General features: G+C 34.6%; 1 protein-coding gene and 1 long non-coding RNA gene across 2 annotated transcripts; one reads left to right on the forward strand and one right to left on the reverse strand.

Moving 5' to 3' along the window:
* Window positions 1–10,717: 10,717 nt before the first annotated feature.
* On the forward strand, window positions 10,718–15,942 carry Mstn (myostatin). The gene is made up of 3 exons (XM_010636854.2): window positions 10,718–11,228; window positions 13,001–13,374; window positions 15,380–15,942. Exons 1-3 carry the CDS (start codon window positions 10,856–10,858, stop codon window positions 15,758–15,760), a joined length of 1,128 nt encoding a protein of 375 aa, XP_010635156.1. The 5' UTR covers window positions 10,718–10,855; the 3' UTR covers window positions 15,761–15,942.
* LOC104871025 lies at window positions 10,889–21,821 on the reverse strand. Its single transcript, XR_782704.1, has 3 exons — window positions 21,608–21,821; window positions 18,754–18,809; window positions 10,889–10,921 (listed from the first exon to the last, which is right to left on the reverse strand). It is a non-coding gene; the product is annotated as an uncharacterized LOC104871025 (long non-coding RNA).
* Between the last annotated feature and the right edge of the window lie 1,667 nt (window positions 21,822–23,488).

Genomic DNA, 23,488 nt, shown 5'->3' on the forward strand with positions numbered 1-23,488 from the left:
AATATGCACTCCCACCAACAATGGATAAGGTTCCTTTCTCCCCACAACCCCACCAACATTTCTTATTGGTTAATTTCTTGATAGCAGCCATTCTTTCTGGGGTGAGGTGGAATCTCAGTGTTATTTTCATCTGCATCACTTGAATGACCAGTGATGTTGAATCATATTTTTTCATATGATTATTTGCTGCTTTTACTTTTCTGAGAAATATCTGTTCATTTAAGATGCCCATTTTTGAATTGGGTCTTTAAATTTGGGGGGATCTGATTTTTTTAGGTTCTTTATATACTCTAGATAGTAGACCTTTGTCTGAGGGACAGCTAGTAGAAACTTCTTTCCACATTGCAGGTTATTAGCTCTGTTGGTGGTTTCTCTTGCAGTGTTAGTTTTTTAAGAAGATGAGATCTCAGTTGTTGATTCTTTGTGCTACTTACCGTGCTGAGAATTTGTTCATAAAGTTTTCCTATGCCAGTGCCTTTAAGAGCTCTACCTATCTTCCAGCAAGTTCAGTGCTTCTGTTTTAATATTTAGATCTTTAATCCACTCGAATTTTAGTTTAGTGCATGGTAAAAGATAGGAATCTAATTTTAATCCATGGCAGGTTGAAATCCAGTTTTTCCAACATCATTTATTAAAGAGGCCCTCTCTCCCACTGAGGATGGTTGGCTCCTTTGTCAAAGATGAGGTAGCTGGGTATGTCTGGAGTTGTTTCTGCATCTTCTAATCTATTCCACTGATCCTCAGGTCTGTTTCTTGGCCAGTACCCTGTTTTTATAGCAGCGGCTTTGTAGTATAGTTTCATGCTGGGGATTGTGATACCCTGTCATGTCTCTGTTGCCTAGAATTGCTTTTGCTATTCTAGGTCTCTTCTGGTACCAAATGAATATTTGGATTATTTTCTCTAGTTCTGTGAAATATACAGTTGGGATATCAATTGGGATTGCATTGAATCTATATAGCAGTTTTGGAAGTATGGCCATTTTTACTATATTGGTTCTTCCTACCCAGGAGCAAGGGATGTCTGACACTTTGTTTCTTAAAATTTGTCCTTGGAGTTCTGTAGTTTTTGTGTCTTTATTTTTATTATTACATTATTCAGGTTTATTCTCTCTATACACTCTATATACATTTCCTTTATCATAAAACTTCCTTTTCAGTCTTCTTTTATACTTTCTGCCTTAAATTCATTGCTGTCTGCAACTAATAAGACCCTAGGTTATTTGTTAGCATTTGCCTGGTGTGTTTTCTCATTTTTTTCTTTCTAGCTTTCTAGTCATTTTATTTTATAACTTCTTCTTTTGTACATTATGTATGTCCAGTTCAATTTATAAATTTCCAATGTTACAAAGACTTATAATATAGACTGTTAATGATGTAAATATTGTTGGGACCTATTAGTTAGATGTTGAAGTTTATTTCAATATTTAATATTTATCAAGCACTTACTCAGTACCAGGTACTCTTTGCGGCCCTTTACCTTTTTCCGTTGACTGATATTTCCATTTTGCACATGAGAAAATAAAACTTAACTAGTGTTTTCAAAGTGAAACAGCTTGCAAGAAAAAAAGTCCGTATTATTTATTTATTTAATTTTTGCAGAAAGGGGGTTATACCTCTTTTTCCAATATTCCATCTGTCCCCCATTCCCTACTCCCAAGTCTTCCATGTATACAAATTATTCCCATCACACCCAAGAAAGAGTTGGCTTGTCCTTCAGTCCAAACTCCCTGACATAATTCTGCACTTCTTGCTGAAATACTCTTTTATAACTGTTGTCCACCCACCTCTAGAAATAGAGTAATTTTAAAATAAATATATTCCATGCCTATCCACAATCAAGTAGTGGGTGTTAATAGGTATTAGAAGAAATACAATTCTAAGTAAGAAGTATACCACACCGTATTTATTATTTGAATGTCATCAGATTTCTCTTCTGAGTTTGAATGGAGAGTAAAACTAAATATATAGAGTTCTGTATATGAAGAACTAAGGTAGATCATTTTGTCATATTATTAAGGATTTAAATTCATCGTATCATGTTAAAATGTCCAATATCCAACAGAAGTTTTGAGTGTTGGTCATAGTAGTGCCTTACTTACAAATTTTATTTAGTAAAATTCTGCATGGTACAGAAAAAGAGAAAAGATATATGAAAATGAATTGTAGGTTTAAACTGAAGTTGTACTGACTTTAGGGGGGGTGAAGGGAGGGCAGGGACAAGGGGAAAAAAATGAGAATCGAGACCTGTCATGTAAAGGTACAAGATCCCAATAATGAATGAAACTGTACTGTATATCTAAAATGTACCAATAAACTCAATGAAGAAGAAGAAAAAAAAAAAAGAAAGAAAGAAAGAAAAAGAAAAATTGATAGAACAAAGGATGCAGTTCTTAAAGCCCCCAGCAGGGGCCAGACTGTTCATGCTAAATCTAATTAAATGAAAACGATTTACTATAATTCAAACTACTATCTATTTTAAAATCAATTGGAAAGTCAAAGATAGAACTCTACGGTTAAAATAACTAGAAAGCACAGACTTGTTAATTTTAAATTTCAAGAATAAAAGGTATATAATTTAAAATATTGAAAAATGTGTTAACAGTGACACTATATAACAAAAGGATAGCCCCCAAATATAACCTGACATATTGTCATCAAAAGTCCATTAGTCAGTAGACACTGCACCTTCTATGCTAATGACCAAAAGTGGGTCATTGGGCCTTTCAGCTGTCAAGCCAGAACCATGGATTGGGTCCAGGAACAAAGGGCACTACTATGGCACTGACTCAGGAAATTGAGCACTGGCCTTGTTAATTATAGAATATTCTTTTAAAAATGCTTAACATAAACAAGTACTTGGTGCTTCAGAAGTATTTCAGTGCAAATTGCCTCTGTACATGAAATAAAATGATCTTAATTTAATTCTAATTTAAGTGATATAACCTCTTTCTGGGCCTCAGTCTCTCTGTTTATAAGCATATTGGATACAATAATCTTAAAATACTTATGATCTTAAAATTCAATTTTTTTCTTAGGCAAAAAAGATCACTTTTGCTTCTCTCTTAATACCTGGCATAGTACCTATCAAAAACCAGGCCCCCAGGAAATGTTTAATGAACAAGTAAATAAATAAATATTTTAAAATGGTTCTTTCTAGAAATTTACAAAAGAATTTGGAAACAGAATGCCCATGAAATTCAGTCCTCTGTGAATTATGAAAACAATGCTCTAGGAAATTCCAAGGAAATAAGAAAACATTTTCTGAGCACTCGGGAAAAAAAAAACTGAATTGTTCTAAGGCTATCATTACTTTCAATCCTCTAACTGAACACAGAGAGGTGCAAAAAATTTTTTAAAAAAATATTTTCCAAGACTTCAAATTTAAGTATCTAAATATAAAATAATTAAAATTTTCTTATTTTCAGAAATGTATTTTCTATTTGATTTCCCTCCCCCAATAAAACCTTGAAAATCACAAGTTTACCTCTTAACAAGATTAAGGGCCAGATTATTAAAACTAAATCCCTCTTTGCCAATTTAGTCTATGTCATTATCAGTTCTGGAAACCTTGTGCTTGTTCTAAAGTAAATCAAAACCTAATGAAAATAAAGATATTGTACTCAATGTTCCATTTGGAGATGGTTAAACTTTTACTTCATTAATTTTTTGGGGGGAAATATACAGCTTCAGGTGGGAAAGTCTGTGCTTATTCCAAGCAAGTGAGCAACAGTGTGGAAGTTTCCAGACCAGTGGTGATGATGCAACTACACTTACATTTGAGAACTCATAAAAACTATGGTATCATTTATATGAGGCAGTCTGGAACATTCCTACATACCAGCTCACTGCACGTACACGCAACATAAACAGAAAAGAAATTTTAAAGCCAGTAAAAAGGGATAAATTAGTGAGTCATGGACCTTTTCCACATACAAACCATGGCCTTAGGGCAAAAGACTTAAATGGCTGTGCTTGTTTGCTATCGATAGAATAAGAACATTATTAGACAGTCAGTTATTCAAGCTTGAATAATGCACAGATTCCTTTTAAGGGAAAAAAATTGAAAAGTCCCATGAATACTGTATAAAAGTAAATCTCTGTGACTTTAGATAGCACTTGATGCCAACTTGATTATAGTCAAAAATTCAACTGTAAACACTGACTTTATAGGCAGAGTACAAACAAGACACAGAAGCAATTCTCAGATGTAAGTTTGCTATATATGTGATCCACAAGATCTAGGTTTTGTGAAATGACTTACGGAGTTCACAAGTACTCTTAGAGGAGGGATTGGCAGAGAGGAAGAGAGCTCTGGAATTAGGTTCCATTGCAGCTAATCTCTGCTGGCTGTTCACAAAAACTAAGCCTTCCATGGTTAATTCCTAAGGTTTGGGGAGAAAGCTCCTTCCTGCTGGAATGAGGAGAAAATAGGGAGAGAAAGATCACTGAAATACTTTTTTAAAAGAATAAAAGGAAAGAGAAGACTAACACAGATATATACATATATACATACATATATACACACATATATGTACACATACATATATATACACATATACATATACACACACACATATATATATGTATACACACACACACACACACACCTGCAATCAGTTCACAGTTCTCCCCACCATGTCAAGGAAAAACATGCTGGAATGTTCTGGTTTTGCTTATACACATCAGCTCTACTCTATGGTTATATTTGATGCACATTAAATTCAATTTGACCTAAGCATGCACCCGTGTTGGATAAGGGATCTAGTCATCTTGAATAGCAGTGCCACAGCCAGCATGCCAGCTCCCCAGCATTGTCTCCATTGGCCGTATATGTGGGTAGCCACAGTACCACAGATCATTAGATACAAAGGCTGCCCTGGTGTATTCAAAGTGCTGAGGGCTATACCGGAGAACCACGCAGGTAGCGAGAACACTGGGACTTGTATAAGGACACTCAGTAGAAGTGAATGAACCATAGTCAGAGTAAACTAAAAATACAGCCGAAGTCATTTAGAATGTTGGGATTTCTGATATTTATGGAGACCTTCATTCATTCACTGGCTTGAGTATTCCACAAACACTATTCTGCCCAACTTGTATGCAGGTACTGAGCCAAAAAAGAACAAAACAACTCCATCCTCAACAAGCTCATAGTCTATTTAGGGGACAGAGAGGTGAAGATCGGGACAAATAAGGAAACAAAAAACAAACACGTGAGAACCAAAACAGAGAAGGGCAACCTATACAATTTTAACACTAAATCTTTGCATTTAGTACCTTCGTTCAAAATTAAGGAAAGCTAAATTAGAACTGTATTCTTATTTTCTATATTTCAAACTTATAGACGAGGGCTCCCATTTTTGGAGGGAAGAAGGGATGGGGAAAAGTAGATTTCAAGGAACAACAGGATGCAGAAACTTTGTTAATTGAGACACTATTATGAGGCACTGCCATAGTAGGGACGTTGTTACCTCAAGACTGGGCGGAAAACCATCCACAAGAAATCCCTCCAGGGTACATGCAGATTACAATATATCCTCAAACTGACAAGTGTTCTGCAAATGTCCTCTAAATTGAATAGCAGTAGTTTAAAGTTGGGGATAATATAATAGTATAATAGTATGTATTTCTTCCCTTGGTTACAATTGTGTACTATTAAATCTACATACAATATTTAAAGATTACTATATATGATCTATCATTAAAACTAAAGCCATGGCATTGGGAGGAAGGGGACTTCGAGTCATATGGGTGGCATTAGCATAGTGTAAAGATGAGAGTTTTGTGACTATGTTTCTCAAAGTGTAGTCTTAGAACTCTGGGGTGGTTCCCAAGGCCTTTCCAGAGAGTCTGTAAAGTAAAAACTATTTCCATAATTATTCTAGGATTATTTTTGCATTTCTCTCTTATTCTTTCTTATGACTACAGTGGAGTTTTCCAGAGGCACCATGATATATGCTGACATAGCCATTGGATGGCTATAAATGTTTGTATATGTTTGTAAACTAAAATTTCTCAACTTTAAGTCATAATATGTTAAATATTAATAGACAGGACCCACAGAAACACGAGATCTGGGAGATTCTAAACAATTTTTAAGAAGCATCTTGAGAACAAAAAAAGTTTCAGGGTTACTGCCTTAGGGGATAAGCTTCAATTGGAAGGGCACACTGAGTACTATTTACTGTTTTTTATAAAGAAATTAGAACACAGATTTCATCAAGACAATGATTTGTCTGTTTGGTTCATTGATTATATTCAGAATCTAGCATAATTCCAGGTGCATAATAAGGATTCAATTATTTCATAAAATAGATCAATATACATATGGACAGATATATATTTATAAAGTTTGATAATATTTCTTTGAGACAGGGTGTTACTGTGTAGTTTAGACTGGCCTTAAACTCACTATTGTAGCCCAGGTTGGCATCAAACTCCCCCTGATCCTCCTGACTCAGCCTCCCTTGTGCCGGGATTACAGGTATGCACCACCACACCCAGCCTGGCTAAATGGCTTATTTCAGCAGCAAATCCAGAACTATATCTTGGTCTTCTGTCTTCTATTCCTATACCTTTGCTCCCTAGCTCTATAATACATCCAAATTTTCTTTTTAAGTTTTTGTCTTATAATACATTAAAGACAATCAATTCTTATCAATGTGGTATAATTTTCTTATGATGTTATATGATTTGAGCACTCTCTAGTATTTTTTGTCTTTAAGAATAATCATCATGAGAGGGTCAGGGATTTAGCTCAGTGGTTCGGTGGCCTGCCTTGCAAGTGCAAGGACCCGAGTTCGATCCCTAGTACCCGCCCCCCCAAAAAAGAATAATCATCATGGAGTAATACAAAGGGTTATTATAGAGAGATGGAAAAGATGTCCAGATAAAATACAACTTTCTTGGTGTTTTCCTAAAAGTCTAATTTTTCATGAACCATTCTAAGTCCTGCTTCCTCCTTTTGTGAGACATAACAATCTCATCAGTACAATCAATAATATGCAGAATATAGAAAGTATAATCATAACCCTCTTTTTAAAAAATATGTTTCATACCCTTAATCTTGAGATCACCCATGGATATTTGTAACACAGACCAGAGTGGTTTATTTGCCACCTTACTGATGGTTAGAGAAAACGTGAGGCCTGAAACAGCCCACTTAGTACAGAGGAGAACAAGTCCATCGGACTCTGATTCCCGAAAGAAGCTGCTTCTGAAGATGCTCATCTGGCACGCAGTGAGCAGCCCGACAGACCAAGCTCTCCCAGTCAACCGGAAGTTCTCCTCTCCTCCGTCACCCTAATGTCTCACTGTCCTGCCTCCTCTCAGGGCAGCCCCTGCAGTCTTCGCAGTGACGGGGCCCAGCTGGGGAGCCCTCCTGCTCTGAAGCTGTGGACGGCTGCATTCTGCCGCTGGGGAAGGAATAAAAGTAAGTAAAATTGCTCGAGTACTTCTTAACCCATTCAATAACGTCCTCTGGAGTAGGTGACTAAATACAATCAATTCTTATTATTCCTGATAGTTACCTTAGTCTGAAGTCATTGCTCACATTAAATTAGCAAATACTGAACCATTATTCCTTGAGAAAATACAGGGTTGGGTGAACTCTACTCACACAGTTTTCATGAGCCGACCCATATACCACCTTGCTCTTTCTGTGTTTCTGTGAACCCGATTAACTATCTCAGGGATAATCAAAATATATAGAAAATGTTTAATTTTTAAAAATTATTACAGTGAAAAGCACTGTATTTAATTCCTCCCAAAATACTTCCACCCTGCTTCAAACGCTTTCAGCACAGCGCTCCCTCTCGCCACTTCTTCACAGTTCTGGGAGTCATTTTCACGTCTTCACAAGATGCGATCGACACGGGGCCGCTGCCCAACGCCGTCCCAAGGAGAGGCAGGCTCGCTCGTAAACCACTACGGCGCGTCCTCATCTACCTTGTTCACTGGGTTTGGCGCCACGCAACTTTCGGCTCTGCCCCAAAATGATCATGAAAGGTAAACGTTTTTAACTGATTCAGGATACCAAGGCATCCACCTTATAACAACTAATGACACTCGCAAAAAAAGAGGACTTCACAAACCGCTTCAGAAAGGAGCAAGAATTATCAATGGGCGAATCGGGAGGAGTATTTTGAGGGGAATTAGTGGCAATGTGTCTTTTACTGTAACCTTTTAAAAATATAAACAATCGCTGTGTTTTTCTGTAACACATTGTACAGTGTTCATTCATTAACACTGAATTCACAGCCCACAGTACTAAGCGCTCCGCCTGAACAAAGCTTATCTAACACAAAGTTTTCACAAGGAAAACTTTTTCCTGATATATTGTAGCTTTTTAAAAATTGTTAAAAATATATATAACATAAAACGTACCATTTTAACTATTTTAAAGTATATAGTTAAATCAGCGACAATAATAAAAAGCACAAAAAATATTAAAAATATGGCACGAAATAGACCGAAACATCAGCACTTGTTCATGGTTTGAGAGCTGAAAAATGAGGCAGCGTGCTGCCATGTCTGGCCTCCGCTGGGAAGGTGTGGGTCAGAAGCCTCAGCTTTTCTCTGTGCAGTGATGTCCGTGAATGACCATAGAAGCATGAGGAGTATCACCAAGTGAGAAAACTTGCAAATATGGGATCTATGAATAACGAGAAGCTTACTTTATTCTAGGCAGTAAAAACACGGAGGCGAAACATGTCACGGGCTGCCTTAGAGAATTCTGCCTCGGAGTCCTGGAGAGATTGACTATGGATAATTAACTGGCAGCCATGACTCGAAACAGTTTAGTTCATGTGGAGCATAAATGAAGCATAATTTCACGCTCCTCTGCATGAAACAATAAGCGGGCACTCAAGGACAAGTTATCAGTTGCTTACAAGAGGGCAGCGGCTGCGTTTCGTACATTACAAGGAGAAATGAAGTACTGTCGCTCATGACCATGTAGTTAGAAGTGGTAAGCTTAGACTTGAACTCAGGTCTCTGACTCCAGAGCTATGCTTTCAACTACTATGCAATTTTAAGCACGTAAAACAAAACAAAACAAAACAAAAAATCTCTAAGAAATGTACAGAAGAATGTTACAATGATTACAGTATTACAAAGACTCTCATATTAAAAAACAGATTTTTCAAACAAATAAAAATTTTAAAGCCTAATGTAATATTGCCACACACACACACACACACACACACACACACACACACACACACACAAAGATGTGAAACCCTCAGGGCATCTGTCTTGTGTCTGGTTTTCCTTAATCTTTAATGATGGGCAAATCCAATGCGTTATGTAAGGGCATTTTTTTCTCAAGAGATATAGATGTCTCTTAAGAATTTGATGAAAATACATTAACTTTTCAGGCCACTGAGTTGTATTTTAGTGCACTGAGGCAGTAAATTGGTGTACAGTGTGTAAAAATGGTAGTGGCCTAAAAAATAAATATTTGATATGAGCTACTGCATTTTCTTTGGAAAAAAGTAATGGATTAAATCTCTTAGGAGTCCTTAGCTTCCCAAAAAGGAGTAAGAAGAAATCTCCTGTGGCCTGCAAACATCTTCTGTTCTTCACTGGCTGTGTTTTTTCAGCTCGTTAATAGTTCATTTGATTTGATCTTGTGGCTCCCAAAGCGAAGGGTGAGAGTTTGATCCCTATGGAGGCCACTTAAATTTAGAAAACAAAAAGCTCTATTCTCTACTGCTAGATCTTACCCTTATCCCTGCCAGGTGTCTGCCCTCTGGGCAAAACGAGAAATTGGCAAAGGGGCGCAAGCCCACCCTAGCATTGGGAAACAAGGGCATTCCTCTATTATGGCGGTTTCTCTTTTATGTGCTCATAATATTTTGATAAAATGTATAGAAAATAGATATTACACTTTTACTTTTATACTGGAAGTATAAGCCCAACTGTAACAAATGCTGCAATAAATAAAAATCCATTGTTTTCCAATTCTAACTTCAAAGATTTTTCCAGTGGCTGACATTATTTTCTTGGCAACAAACAATGAAAAATCCCATCTGAATGAAATTAATCGGCATCTTTAGAATATGAAAAACATAATACTATTCTGTCCAAACTAAGCATAATTTTATTAATAGAAGACATTAAGCTATTTAAAAGTAATTTCATGCACAACATAACATTATAATAAGAGTGATTTTCAATATGTACTAAGCAATTAGTCCAGAAAACAAGTTTCTCAAATTATAGATGAAAATCTTTCACTAGTTCCACAATCTTTTCTTTTATTTCAGGCCTTCCTAATTTTTATTTTTTAATTTATATAGCACTAAAAATAATTTAATAAAACATATAAAATCTTTTACTTCAAATACATGTTTAAACATAAAATTCTAATTTTTGAGAAAGTAACATTTCCTATTTTAAGTATGAAGCATAAATTAAAAAATAATTTAAATCATAAATCTTATAGAGATTAAGATTTAAATTTAGTTTATATCATTAACATAGGCTTTAATTTTGCAGATGTCACATATATCTTTCATTATTTGTGGATTTATTTCTTCTATGAAGTAGTCAAATGCATCAGCTCACCCCTGACTGTAACAAAATACTGCTTGGTGACTTGTGACAGACAGGGTTTTAACCTCTGACAGCGAGATTCATTGTGGAGCAAGAGCCAATCATAGATCCTGACGACACTTGTCTCATCTAAGTTGGAATATAAAAAGCCACTTCGATTACAGTATAAACGATTCACTGGTGTGGCAAGTTGTCTTTCAGACTATACATGCATTAAAACTTTGCTTGGCATTACTCAAAAGCAAAAGTAAAAGGAAGAAATAAGAACCAGGAAAAAGATTGGATTGATTTCAAAATCATGAAAAAACTGCAAATCTATGTTTATATTTACCTGTTTATGCTGATTGTTGCCGGTCCAGTGGATCTAAATGAGAACAGTGAGCAAAAAGAAAATGTGGAGAAAGAGGGGCTGTGTAATGCATGCACATGGAGACAAAACACTAAATATTCAAGAATAGAAGCCATCAAAATTCAAATCCTCAGTAAACTTCGCCTGGAAGCAGCTCCTAACATCAGCAAAGATACTATAAGACAACTTTTACCCAAAGCTCCTCCACTTCGAGAGCTGATTGATCAGTACGATGTCCAGAGGGATGACAGCAGTGATGGCTCTTTGGAAGATGATGATTACCATGCTACAACAGAAACAGTCATCACCATGCCTACAGAGTGTAAGTACTTCTGTTAGTGTGTACCAACAATCCTGCTGACTGTTATTCTAGTGTTTACGAGAAACAGATCTATTTTCAGGCTCTTTTAACAAGCTGCTGGCTTGTACGTAAGCAGGAGAGAAAGGGTTTCTTTTTTTCAAGATTTTGTGAGAAATGTTTTAAGACTGAAATCTATACAGGGTGTTTTCTTATGGAGTAAAAGCTAGAAATTAAAATGCTTGCACAGCATTAATATTATTTAGTCTAATATGGAAAATAGAACATGCTTTATGCTTTCACTGTCTAAACTGTCAAGGAAAGGCCTGAGACACTATCTAAAACTATGTTAGAAACTTACATAAAATTTCAGAATTGTTTTTGATGATCTAAAATAAGCATTTTTAAGTTTTTTCACAAATAATGAAGAAATGTGCTATATGTTTATTTGAGCACTTCTGCACAGCTAGAGTAATTTCTTACATTCAAAATTATCTCTCATAGTGTTTTTATGTTCTTCACAAATTATATTTAATTTTAAAAGCTATTATCCTGAAAAGAAATTTTAAAAGCTATTACACTGAAAAGAAATATTAGTAAGAGCAAGGTGAAGTAAAGAAAGCATAATGATAATCATAAGCTAAATATCAGAACATGCCTAGGAAATAAACATTTTAATCAGGTAGGTGATAGCTCACAGTGTCCTACTTATACCTTGATCAAGATACTCTTGCTGTGAGTACCCAGGCAGCAAATTTCCAGGCAGACACCTTGCTTAATAATCTAATTCTTCATAAGAGGAAGGACTACTACCTATGGTATGATAGCTTCTGAAAGATAAAATATCTCATAAAATTCCTTTTTTTTTTCAGTCAGCTGAAAGGAATGCTTTGTCCAGGAAATGAAGCCAGGCACCTTGACAGAGAAAGCATGACAAGAAAGATTTTTGTGCCATGTGTCTGTGATCTTGCTTTACTACATTGCTTTATATACTTTACACCAGACTCGAAATTCTTTCACATTATTGTTTCCCTTATCAAATGATCAGATTAGAATAAAACAAATAAATTCTCATTTAAGACTGCTAACAAATAGTTCTAGAGCAGATTTTCTTTACGTATACATAATTTTGGAAAACCAAGGGGGGAAAACCCAGAAAGAGAAAAAAAAATGCCAATTGTTTGTGCTTACAGTGACAGGATGCCCCTAGAGATAAAATCTTCCAACTTTTAAGAATGCTTGAATATGACATGTAAATGTTTGTGCTAATTACCTGCTTAGTTTTGTTCTTTTGACACACGACAGATGAACTATGTTTTCTGCTCATTCCCGAGGCTAAGTTAGTTGCTCAGTGTGTCTAGTCCCCAGGTAATTCAGGCCTGGGGGAAGGGCTCCTTCGTCCAGACTGATTGGTGCAGCTGCTCCGTGAGTGTAACTACTCAGATTCCCAAGGAATTCTAAGTGGATGTTCCTTCACAGTGTCTCTTGTTCTCTCTAATCATCATCATTTGAACATTTCATCCACTGTTCATTCCTTCATAAAATCTCCCTTAGTCCATAGTTTTTTGGAAAGGGAGTCAGATTCCTCATAAATAGCTGAAAATTCATATGACTAAAATTCTGAAAATCTGGAGTAATTATTTTATTTGATATTTTTAACATGGCATTTCATTTTAAAACAGTACATGTGCAAACATTACCCCAACGGGAAAAGGTACATCCATTAATTTGAGGGGATTTTGTTCACTTTTTAAACAAGAAATAATCTTAATAAAGTTTTTCTTATTCATTTATAGCTGATTTCCTTATGCAAGTGGAAGGAAAACCCAAATGTTGCTTCTTTAAATTTAGCTCTAAAATACAGTACAATAAAGTGGTAAAGGCCCAACTGTGGATATATCTGAGACCCGTTAAGACTTCCACAACAGTATTTGTGCAAATCCTGAGACTCATCAAACCCATGAAAGACGGTACAAGGTATACTGGAATCCGATCTCTGAAACTTGACATGAGCCCAGGCACTGGTATTTGGCAGAGCATCGATGTGAAGACAGTGTTGCAAAATTGGCTCAAACAACCTGAATCCAACTTAGGCATTGAAATCAAAGCTTTGGATGAGAATGGTCATGATCTTGCTGTAACCTTCCCAGGACCGGGAGAAGATGGACTGGTAAGTGATAACTGAAAATAATATTCCAATAACCTCACGTTTTTATTTATAATATGAATGAATAATAGTGGAAAATAACTACCAGTTTCCTGTACTCCTAAGCCAGACAACAGTATCTTAGCCCAACAGTATCCCTGTACCCAATAAAAGTAGGTGTCTAATTTTATACCCTATGAAACAACCCCTTGATACTCTGCAAAAAGTTTTTTAAAGACAATGATACCATGATTCTTAACTTTGTAAGGATTCCTTCAGATTGGGAACGATCTATAAAGTGCTTTTCTTTGATATGATACATGATTATATGAATAAAATATGAACTTTATATAATTGGCTAAAATTAAAACTTTTTCCTCTCAATTTTTCATTCTTCCAAATGTGTTGGAAATTTCTGGCTTTGTATAAAGCAGAAAAAACACACAAAATTATAATTAAAATAAAATATTTTTTCCTATAGAATGAGATACATTGTACTTAGGGTCCCTCCCTATAATTATGTTCATTTCTTGCAAAAAGTTGAATACACTGATTTATAGATACATAGATATTTTTGTGGAATACCACCAATAAAATTTTCATTTCTTTTTGATACATGGGGATCGAACTCAGGTCCTTATGCTTGCGAGGCAGGGGGTGGCACCACTGAGCTAAATCCCCAGCACCAAAATTTTCATTTCTAAGCTAGTTAACCTTTACAATCTAGCTTATTTCTGTGTCTTAGCATTCTTGCATAAGAGTTTACTTGGGGAAGGCCAATAACTGAGGCCAAACCTATAACAATACCTTAGATACTATAAAAATAAATAAAAACCATTTCAAAACCTTATGTAAAACTTCAAGTTACCCTGCTGGCATATGTAGGTTTCTATTTTGAAAGGCTTCTGTTTATTTAATATGACCATATTTTTTTACTTCCATTTATTGGCATACTTTAAAACAGGTTATACTTGATAACAAGAAACAAATTGTAAATTATCTTTTTTAATCTTTAAATGAAGTTGGTTATAAAGATTATATAATTAGCAAATCAATTCTGCTATGAACAAAAACATACTGTTTAAAAGATTATACACTTTCTAAATATACTATTTTTCTTTCTATGTGCTATTCTGAATATTATTGGTTCTCAAAGTGATATTTTTTGGCAACAACTACTAGGCTTATTTTCATTTTGATATAAGATAAAAGCTACTAACAATTATTTAAGGAAATGTTTTTAGGTAATAATTCTAATTATCAAAGTTGCTAATGTGACAGGTTTTACTTATTATTAATGAAGTGTTTAATATGATATATTACTTGGATTTTTTCCCTTTAAAAGTAAATTTTCAAATGTATTGAAAGTTTGGAGCAGTAATAATGTTAGCAAATTATTATTTAAATATTTGAACAGAAATATTTTTCAGTGAAAAAACAAAGGAAACTCTTACGGATCTGTTGTTCCCCCTCTTAGGTTTTTTTTTTTTTTCCAACCCAATATAAATAAAATTCCCTTTTTCACCCTACTTTTCTTTTCCTCATCACACTCCTTATGCCACTTGATGACAGATACTTCGCTTTGGTATCCAAGTCGCCCCTAGTAAAGACCTGCAGAAGAGAGGCCGGATGAGCACACTTCTCTCTCCAAGAATCATCAGACATATTTAGCCAACACTTGTACTCAACAGTCATGAAGAGAGGAAGCAACCGCTCCGTCTCCTCCCTTCCTGACACCTCAGTTTCTTCCCATAATATTTTCAAGGGATCTGTTTTATGATAGGAAGTCTGACACTTAAAATAGGAAAAACAAAAGTTACAAACGCAGAGAATGAAATCTGTATTGCTATTACACTCTTTTGAGGCACAAGGGAAAAAATCAGGCTTAGATTGAATTAAAATTCCGTTAATACTGCATTTAAAAAAATGTGGCATAAACAAGATGATTCGTTTCTTCTAATGACTTCTTAATGTAGGAAAGTGTTTCAGGCTCTATTAATATTACTAATTGCTCTTCCTTTCCATACAGAATCCCTTTTTAGAGGTCAAAGTAACAGATACACCAAAAAGATCCAGAAGAGATTTTGGTCTTGACTGTGATGAACATTCAACAGAATCACGATGCTGTCGTTACCCTCTAACAGTGGATTTTGAAGCTTTTGGATGGGATTGGATTATTGCACCCAAAAGATACAAGGCCAATTATTGCTCTGGAGAATGTGAATTTGTATTTTTACAAAAATATCCTCATACTCACCTGGTACACCAGGCAAACCCCAGAGGTTCAGCAGGTCCTTGCTGTACTCCCACAAAAATGTCTCCAATTAATATGCTATATTTTAATGGCAAAGAACAAATAATATATGGGAAAATTCCAGCCATGGTAGTAGACCGGTGTGGATGCTCATGAGATTTATACTAGATTCATAACTTCCTAAAGCATGGAAGGTCTTCCCCTCAACAATCCTGAAACTGTGAAATTTATGTATCATGGGCTATAGGCCTACAGTACACCATAGTTACTTAAGCATGGCTACAGAATATGAACCAAAAGAGAGAATATATGCAATAGTTGGCATTTAACTATCCAAATAAATCATATAACAGGAAATTTTACAATTTCCAGAGTTGCTGAACTAGAACGAGATCAAATTACATTTATGTTCATACAGTTATAACACAGGCAAGGAAATGGAAGCTATTCTCCTTGTGTTCTGGCGAATAAAAGGAATATGCTTTGAAGTCTATTTCTTTACAGTTTCACTTATACTTACAGAAAAATCTACCATATATATATATATATATATACATATATTTATATATATAGTATTGATAAAATATAGGACTGTTGTATACCATCATTTGAAACATCCTTATACACTTGAATTTATATTGTATGATAGCATACTTGGTAAGACACCACAAAAATAGTGATGGTACCATGTGCAAGTTTCCATTCCTGTTATGATTGGACAGTATATTAACAATCCATGCCAGTGGTGCTAATAGTAGACTGAGTGGCTGATGTTGTCAGGTTTATCAAATTAAAAGTATTGAATAAAACAGTAACTTTCTCCTTTCTTCAGGTGCATTTTTATACACCTCCAAATGGGGAATAGATTTTCTTTAATAAAAGAAGAATCACTTTTCTAGGGGTCAGAATTTGATTCTACAGCATACTTGGAGAAGCTGTGTATTCTTAAAAGGCAGCCAAGTAGTATACATCTGTATCAAAATTTCAAAATTATACCCTGCCTTTGCAACATTGCAGTTTTATGGTAAAATAACAAATGATGGATTCTATCAATATTGTATAAAAGACTTTGAAACAATTGCATTTATATAATATGTATACAATATTGTTTTGTAAATAAGTGTCTCCTTTTTTATTTACTTTGGTATATTTTTACACTAAGAATATTTCAAATTAAGTATTAAGGCACAAAAATATGTCGAGTATCACAGAAAAGCAATTGCTTATATTTCAGAGCAAATGAGCAGGTTAAACAGTGATCTTAAAACTCCTTAGGTTAACGGTTACATGGTTATATTACAATCATTTTATATTTTTTTACATGATTAACATTCACTGATGAATTCATGATGACTGTATAATGTGAATGTGAAATTTCAATCGTTTACTGTCATTGTATTCAAATCTCAACGTTCCATTATTTTAATACTTATTACTATGCATACCAAAATGATAACACTATTATCTAAAATGAATAAACATGGTATCACAGTAAGAACTGTTAATTTTATTTTATAATTTGATAATAAATATATTTCTGCATTAATTCACTTGTTTTGTAAATTGAGATTTTGTTAATTCATTGTACTGATAAGTAAAATAATTTCTTACATCAATATGTAGAAATAATGTAAATTATATTAAACTTTTCACATTTTTGAGAGACATCATTGATTGTGGATTTCATTCTGTTAGTTTGCTTTTTGAGACAGGGTCTCCCTATGTAGTTTAGGCTGGCTTCAAAGTAACTATGTCACCCAGGCTGGTCTCAAACTCACAGCAATCCTCCTGCCTCAGCCTCCTGAGTGCTGGGATTACAGTTGAGCACCACAGTGCCTGGCTTGAATGTGGATTTCTGATTCTCACTTTATTATTTAATTCTAGTAGTTTAGTGCAAAAGTTGGTTTAGGAAATTCAGGTCTGTTACTCTAGCTTTCATGAATACAACTCCTGTTAAATTGGTTCTGGTCAAGTTCCTCCGCACATACAAAAGCAAGAACAAGTTTGGTCTGTTTGTTTCATTCTTTGTATCTTGACCTGCAAACTATTTACATTTTTTCATAGGTTCAATTTCCAAATGCATTGCCTTTGGCAAGGGTATATGTATGGTCCTAGAGTTACAAATTCTACTGAAGCCACAGGAGCACAGGGAAGCTGCATCATTTTCTCAGCACTCAATGATACTGGCACATTTATCTGAGCATGCAGCAGACCAATTTTCAAATGAACAGCAAAATACTAAAGAGGACCTGGAAATCCTAAGTGAAACACCATATATGAGTATTTCTGGTATGATCCCTCCTCTCTGTCTCCATCAGTTTAGGAATTTACATAAAGTGGTGATTAAGTTTAATGAAGGAGTTGGTTAAATTTTTCTTATGATATAATTTCTAAGTACATAACCAGTAATTAATAAAAATGTAACTTTAACCATTTATATTATTATATAGTAATATAAATGTAAATTCTAATACTAATTTTGTTGTTCATTCTAATCATATTAAAACTATAACATAAAAAATCCAGTTAGAATAGCAAATGATCACTTTTTAAAATAAACACATGAATACTACTAATACCATAAATTAAATACCAGAAATTAAACCATAGGTAATGATATGTAAGTTACTATTTGCCTAGCATTTGACATTTAGTGTTGATATTTCATTTCCAATCAGTTCAGTTCCAGTTTACTCACTGAAAAACATATCGAAATAAACTCTACTTATTTGACTATCTCTGAATAAGATGTCAGGCAATGCAAAATGGTACTAAATTTAGTTCATTCATGTCTACATGTCATCGTGCAGAGGTAAGTGTTTGGAAATTGAATACAGTCCCATAAAATAGCATGCATGATCTTTGGCAAGGTTATCTTTGTTGTCATTTAAAACACTAGCTAGAGGTAACATTTAAATAATTCTAATAGGTTGCATATCAAAATATCTCAATGAGTATCATACCCTAACAAGAATACAACACGTAAATGAATGTAAGATCTTATACATGGGGCTGTCCAGTTTGTCTATAGGCATAAATTGTGTGTATAACAATGACAGGCAACTTTCTCACAGTATAGCTTATAAAGGTTTAATAGTTCACATCAGGTTTAACATTACACTAATTATTCCTGATACAGAAATGTATACCTTGACAATGAACCAGACATACATGTGCAGCTTTCAGTGATTCCAGTTTTGGATTACTGTAAGGAAGGAAAGTTTTTAGTAATATAATGCTATTTCTGCTTCATAACAAAGATTGTGCTTTTATGAAACACAAATATATATACTTACTTTCTTTAAAAACTGAGCTTAAATTTTTCTGGGTTTAGCTCTATATATGCAGTATAGGAAAAATACTAGTCATAGAATTAATTTATAGAAATCTGAGACATATTCCCAGATTCTGATCCAAAGGAGATCTGTGGACATTCTGAGAAAGGCCAACACTTGATGGATTGAATTAATCTTTTTTGTTTGTTTATTTGCTTTTTGAGACAGGGTCTCACTATGTAGACTGCCCTGGAACTCACTATGTAGCTCAGGCTGGTCTCGAACTTCCAGCGATCCTCCTGCCTCAGCCTCCCAAGTGCTGGGATTACAGGCATGTGCCACCACACCCAGCTGATTGATTTAATCTTAAAAATAAATTTAAACAAAAAAATGTAAAAAGGTTAGCCTATTAATTCACCTCTTTAATTTTTCTTTGTTTTCTTAACCATTCAAATTTATTCTGTTACAACTTTTTATACAAGTGTTAGTTTTTAGTTTTGTTTTTTTTTCCTAATGTCTTATGAAGGATCCTATTCAGACAAAATTTGATTATGCGGTTTTGGCCACAGATCCTCCACAAGTTTCCCATATCCGCTCCCACGGGCACTAATTCTGACTAAGAAGCTAAATGTCTCTTGGCTCTGTTCCCAGGAACACAGAATTTTGGCATTACCTTCAAGCAGCAAAAAACAAACCTATCAACACAAGAAAGTTGCCTACATGACGCCATCAGAGGCCAATAATGTTAAGACAGAACGCTGAAAGTGGAAATCAAGCATAAACCACCACTTTACTAAGCACAATGAAGTGGCTGTGGGAAAAGTCCAAATTGCTAATTGGAAATAATCAAGAGGTCACTGAGGCAACCATTTGGTTTCAAGTTCCAAGAATATCTTCCTGAAAAGCTGCATACTTCTCAGGCAATCAAGTAATGGAGTGAATGATGTGGCTGCTGACATCCTACGTGAAAGATTCTGCTGAGGAATCCCAGGTCCTCTGGGGCTCTGAACCAAGCAGGTGCCATAGGATATAAACGATAATGAAAAAGAGCAGATGAGAACAGTCCCTGCTCCTTGTAGATATGCCCTGAGAAAGTTAGTAAAATTGTCCTCAATTCTAAATATGTATCTTACAGTAAACAAGTTCCTTACAGCTCCAGAATGAGGCAGAATTAAAGCAGATGCACAGGATAAGGAAAATTAGCCATATTCCTGTGGCTCACAGGCTAAAGTGCATTCCTATTATTTACAAAACTTATTAGTATATTCTTGTAATATACAATTGGCATTTATATACGTATTGCATCTTGATCCTTTTTACTTCTTCCCCTCCTCTCCCATCTCCCCCATCCTTAGATTCCTTTTCCATCTCTACAAAGTCTATCTCCCTGTTACCTATCACTTTTCTTTTACTCTTCAAATTGTTTATACTTTGGGATTCTCATATAGGAGAAACCACAATAAATTTAATTTTCTGTCTGATTTATTTTACTTGGCATTATGGACCCATTTTCCTAGAAATGACTCAGCCACCAAGGATACATTTGAGCCATTTCTGAGTAACAGTGTAGCAGTTATATGCTAAGTAATTAAATACATGCACAGAGGAAATGAAAAAAGGAAGAAATGTCTATTCACTTTAAATGCCCATTTTTTAAATTGGGTTTTTGAAATTTGAAGGAGATCTAATTTTTTTGGTATAGATGTGTAGTCTATGAAAAGTGAGCTGAAAAAAAAAAGTGGTATTTCAGCACCAGCATTTGTGACAAGGGCTGGAATTTGACAACAGTCTTAATTGATATATTAACTGGTTAGTGTGCACATTTATCTTGTTCAACTTGGTAAAGAATAAGTAACTCATAGGATCTTGGATAAGACACATGAGCATGTAAAGGAGAAAAGCACACTACATATTATTATCTTCAACTTTAAAATGGGGAATGTGATGCTCAGAAAGACTTATGACTAAAAGAGTTACTATGACAGGTGCATACATGATATACACAAATATAGTGATACAATTTTCATATATGTCATAACTTAGAGGTGAAAAAATGTAATTTTTTAATTGTTGCAAAACTGACTTCAGCTTTTACCTCAAGCCTCCTCATGCTGTATCACCATTTCTGCTTTGTAAATACACTATTGAGAACTACTCTATTAATATTTGTCTTCTTCCTGGACCTCATTCAGAAAATGATGCCCAATACTAAAACAATGCAATAATAAAAAGAAATTACTTTGTGGCCAAATTTGCAGGTAAGGTTAGGACTGTAACCCACGAATTTTCTCTGAGTTAAACACTGTAACTACCAACATTGCTGGAGAGAGTTTTGGGGGCAAACAGCACATGTGTTAAAAAAAATTTTTTTTTGTTTACAGATTATCAGTAGTTTATGGCCATGTAAATTTTAGTAAAATGCAATTGCTATTTTAAGAAATTACTTATGTTATTTCCTACTGTAAATTTGTCAAACTATTAAATTTTCCATTATAAAAAATAAAGTTGGAAATAATGTATTTCATATATAGGGAAATATTTATAGTGGATATAGTAATTTTTATGCAAATTCAAATATACTATGTGTGGTGTGTATAGATATATACATAACATATATACATATATGCCATATGTGATTTATATAAGCCAGATATAAGAGATATGACAGCTCTACGTACAGTATGATCAGAAGCTCAATAATCTGCATGACGACCTAAATACCACCCACCTCTTCTTTCTGTCATTTTCATTGTGTTTTCTTGGTTCTTGAGTTGTTTCCATGGTTATAAGAAGGCTGCTTTAGTTTACATGACAATGCCCCTGTGTTCTGAAGGAAGGGAACCACACTGTATGTGTTGCCTGTGAAAGAGTTCCTTTGCAACATCAATTGATATGCTTATCTCTAATTTTAATAGACAATAAATGTTTACTTTTTTCCTTTTATTGAGTTTATTGGTACATTTTAGGTATACAGTACAATTACGTTCATTATTGGGATCTTGTACCTTTACACGACAGGTCTTGGTTCTCATTTTTTCCCCTTGTCCGTGCCCTCCCTCTAAAATGTTTACTTTTAGAGGTTGTACCAATTTGCATTTCAATTAGTGACATATGAAATTACTTATTTCTCATACTTCTCTTACTCATATTGCTTGAATGACAGGTGAAAAATGGTATCTGATCATGATTTTTTTAACTACATTTTTCTATTTTGAGTGGAGTTATTAATCTTTTCACTTAAGGCTCATCTGTATTTCCTTTTCTATTGTTTGGTTTTATCCTTTGCTCAGTTTTTCTACTGGTTGTTGGTATGTTGCTGTTTTTTTTTTTTTTTTTAATTTGTGGGTTTAAGAATTTAGACCTTTATGATGAAAGCTAGAGTTATTTATTCTAAAATGCATCTTACATTTCTTTTAATACTTTTATGGTTTTAATATTTACTTTAAAATTCTTTTTTGTTTCAATTAACTATATTTTGTCATAAATATGGCTTCAGATGACTACTGTAGTTGTCATCATTTATAATACTATCTTAAAATGTGGAATGATACCCAATGGAGAGTTATCCTAACAATCAGATGTATTCATGCATTCAAAAGTCAATTTCATATAATTTAGTAGTAGCATAGGAAGCCTGGGGTAAAATCAGGAATCCCTTTGAAATCTAACAGTCAGTGCAGATGAATGTGAAAACAGTAGGATATTTGATAATAATAGGACTCTGGACAGTTGGAAGTGACCTATTGAACTCCACATGTATTCATTCATTTATTCCATCCAAATCTTTAATGAGTCTTCTCTCTTTGTATTTTAATTCCTGCTTCTCTATAGGCATGGCAATTGCATATAAAATAACAATTGCATTTGGAATAACAATAGCAATTACATATAAAATAGCCTATTACTAAAACTTATGTGGCCACAAACTACTAATAATCTGTAAACAACAACAACAAAAAAACATTTTAACACATGTGCTGTTTGCCCCCAAAACTCTCTCCAGCAGTGCTGGTAGTTCCAGTGTTTACCCAGAGGAAATTCGTGGGTTACAGTCCTAACCTTGCCCTCAATAACAAAGTCCTTTTAGTAGAGCATCCCTCACCTCTACTGAAGCCTTTATCAAGGGACTCCAGAGGGGAAAATGTATACATCCTTCTCCAAAACCACAAAGCTCCTCCCCAATCGCTCCATTAGTAGATTTACCTACACAATCTGTCACTCAGCCTTATAAAGGAGTAATGCTTCTTCTATTGTTACCAGAAGAGGTGGGACAAAAAATAATTTTGAATGTCTCTGGTATTCTTACTCTGAAACAAGAGATCAATTCTGTACATATTTGTGTGCTACTACATTTTACCTTTCACAGATTTGTAGACACTAATGTAAGTAGTATGCAGAAAAGACAGGAGAGAAATAAATCACAGTTCTAGCGAGATCAAAAAAGCAAACAGAAGTAATTTAATAAAATGGAACACATGGTGCCCAGTGGACAGTCCACAACCCCAAGGACCCTTACATAGAGTGCTGTGGAAAAGGGAGGAAGGGTCCCTTAGTCAACCTAGAAGTCCATGGAGACTTAAAGGAGGAGGTGATGTTAGAAGTTTTTAAT

Source organism: Fukomys damarensis, unplaced genomic scaffold (assembly GCF_012274545.1).
Source record: "Fukomys damarensis isolate Sample0158 unplaced genomic scaffold, DMR_v1.0_HiC HiC_scaffold_26, whole genome shotgun sequence".
NCBI classification, from domain to species: Eukaryota; Metazoa; Chordata; class Mammalia; order Rodentia; family Bathyergidae; genus Fukomys; species Fukomys damarensis.

Coding starts and splice junctions, on each gene's coding strand:
- Mstn (XM_010636854.2), top strand. CDS start 10,856: ATGAAAAAACTGCAAATCTATGTTTATATTTACCTGTTTATGCTGATT. Junction 11,229..13,000: donor CATCACCATGCCTACAGAGT/GTAAGTACTTCT, acceptor ATTCATTTATAG/CTGATTTCCTTATGCAAGTG. Junction 13,375..15,379: donor GACCGGGAGAAGATGGACTG/GTAAGTGATAAC, acceptor CTTTCCATACAG/AATCCCTTTTTAGAGGTCAA.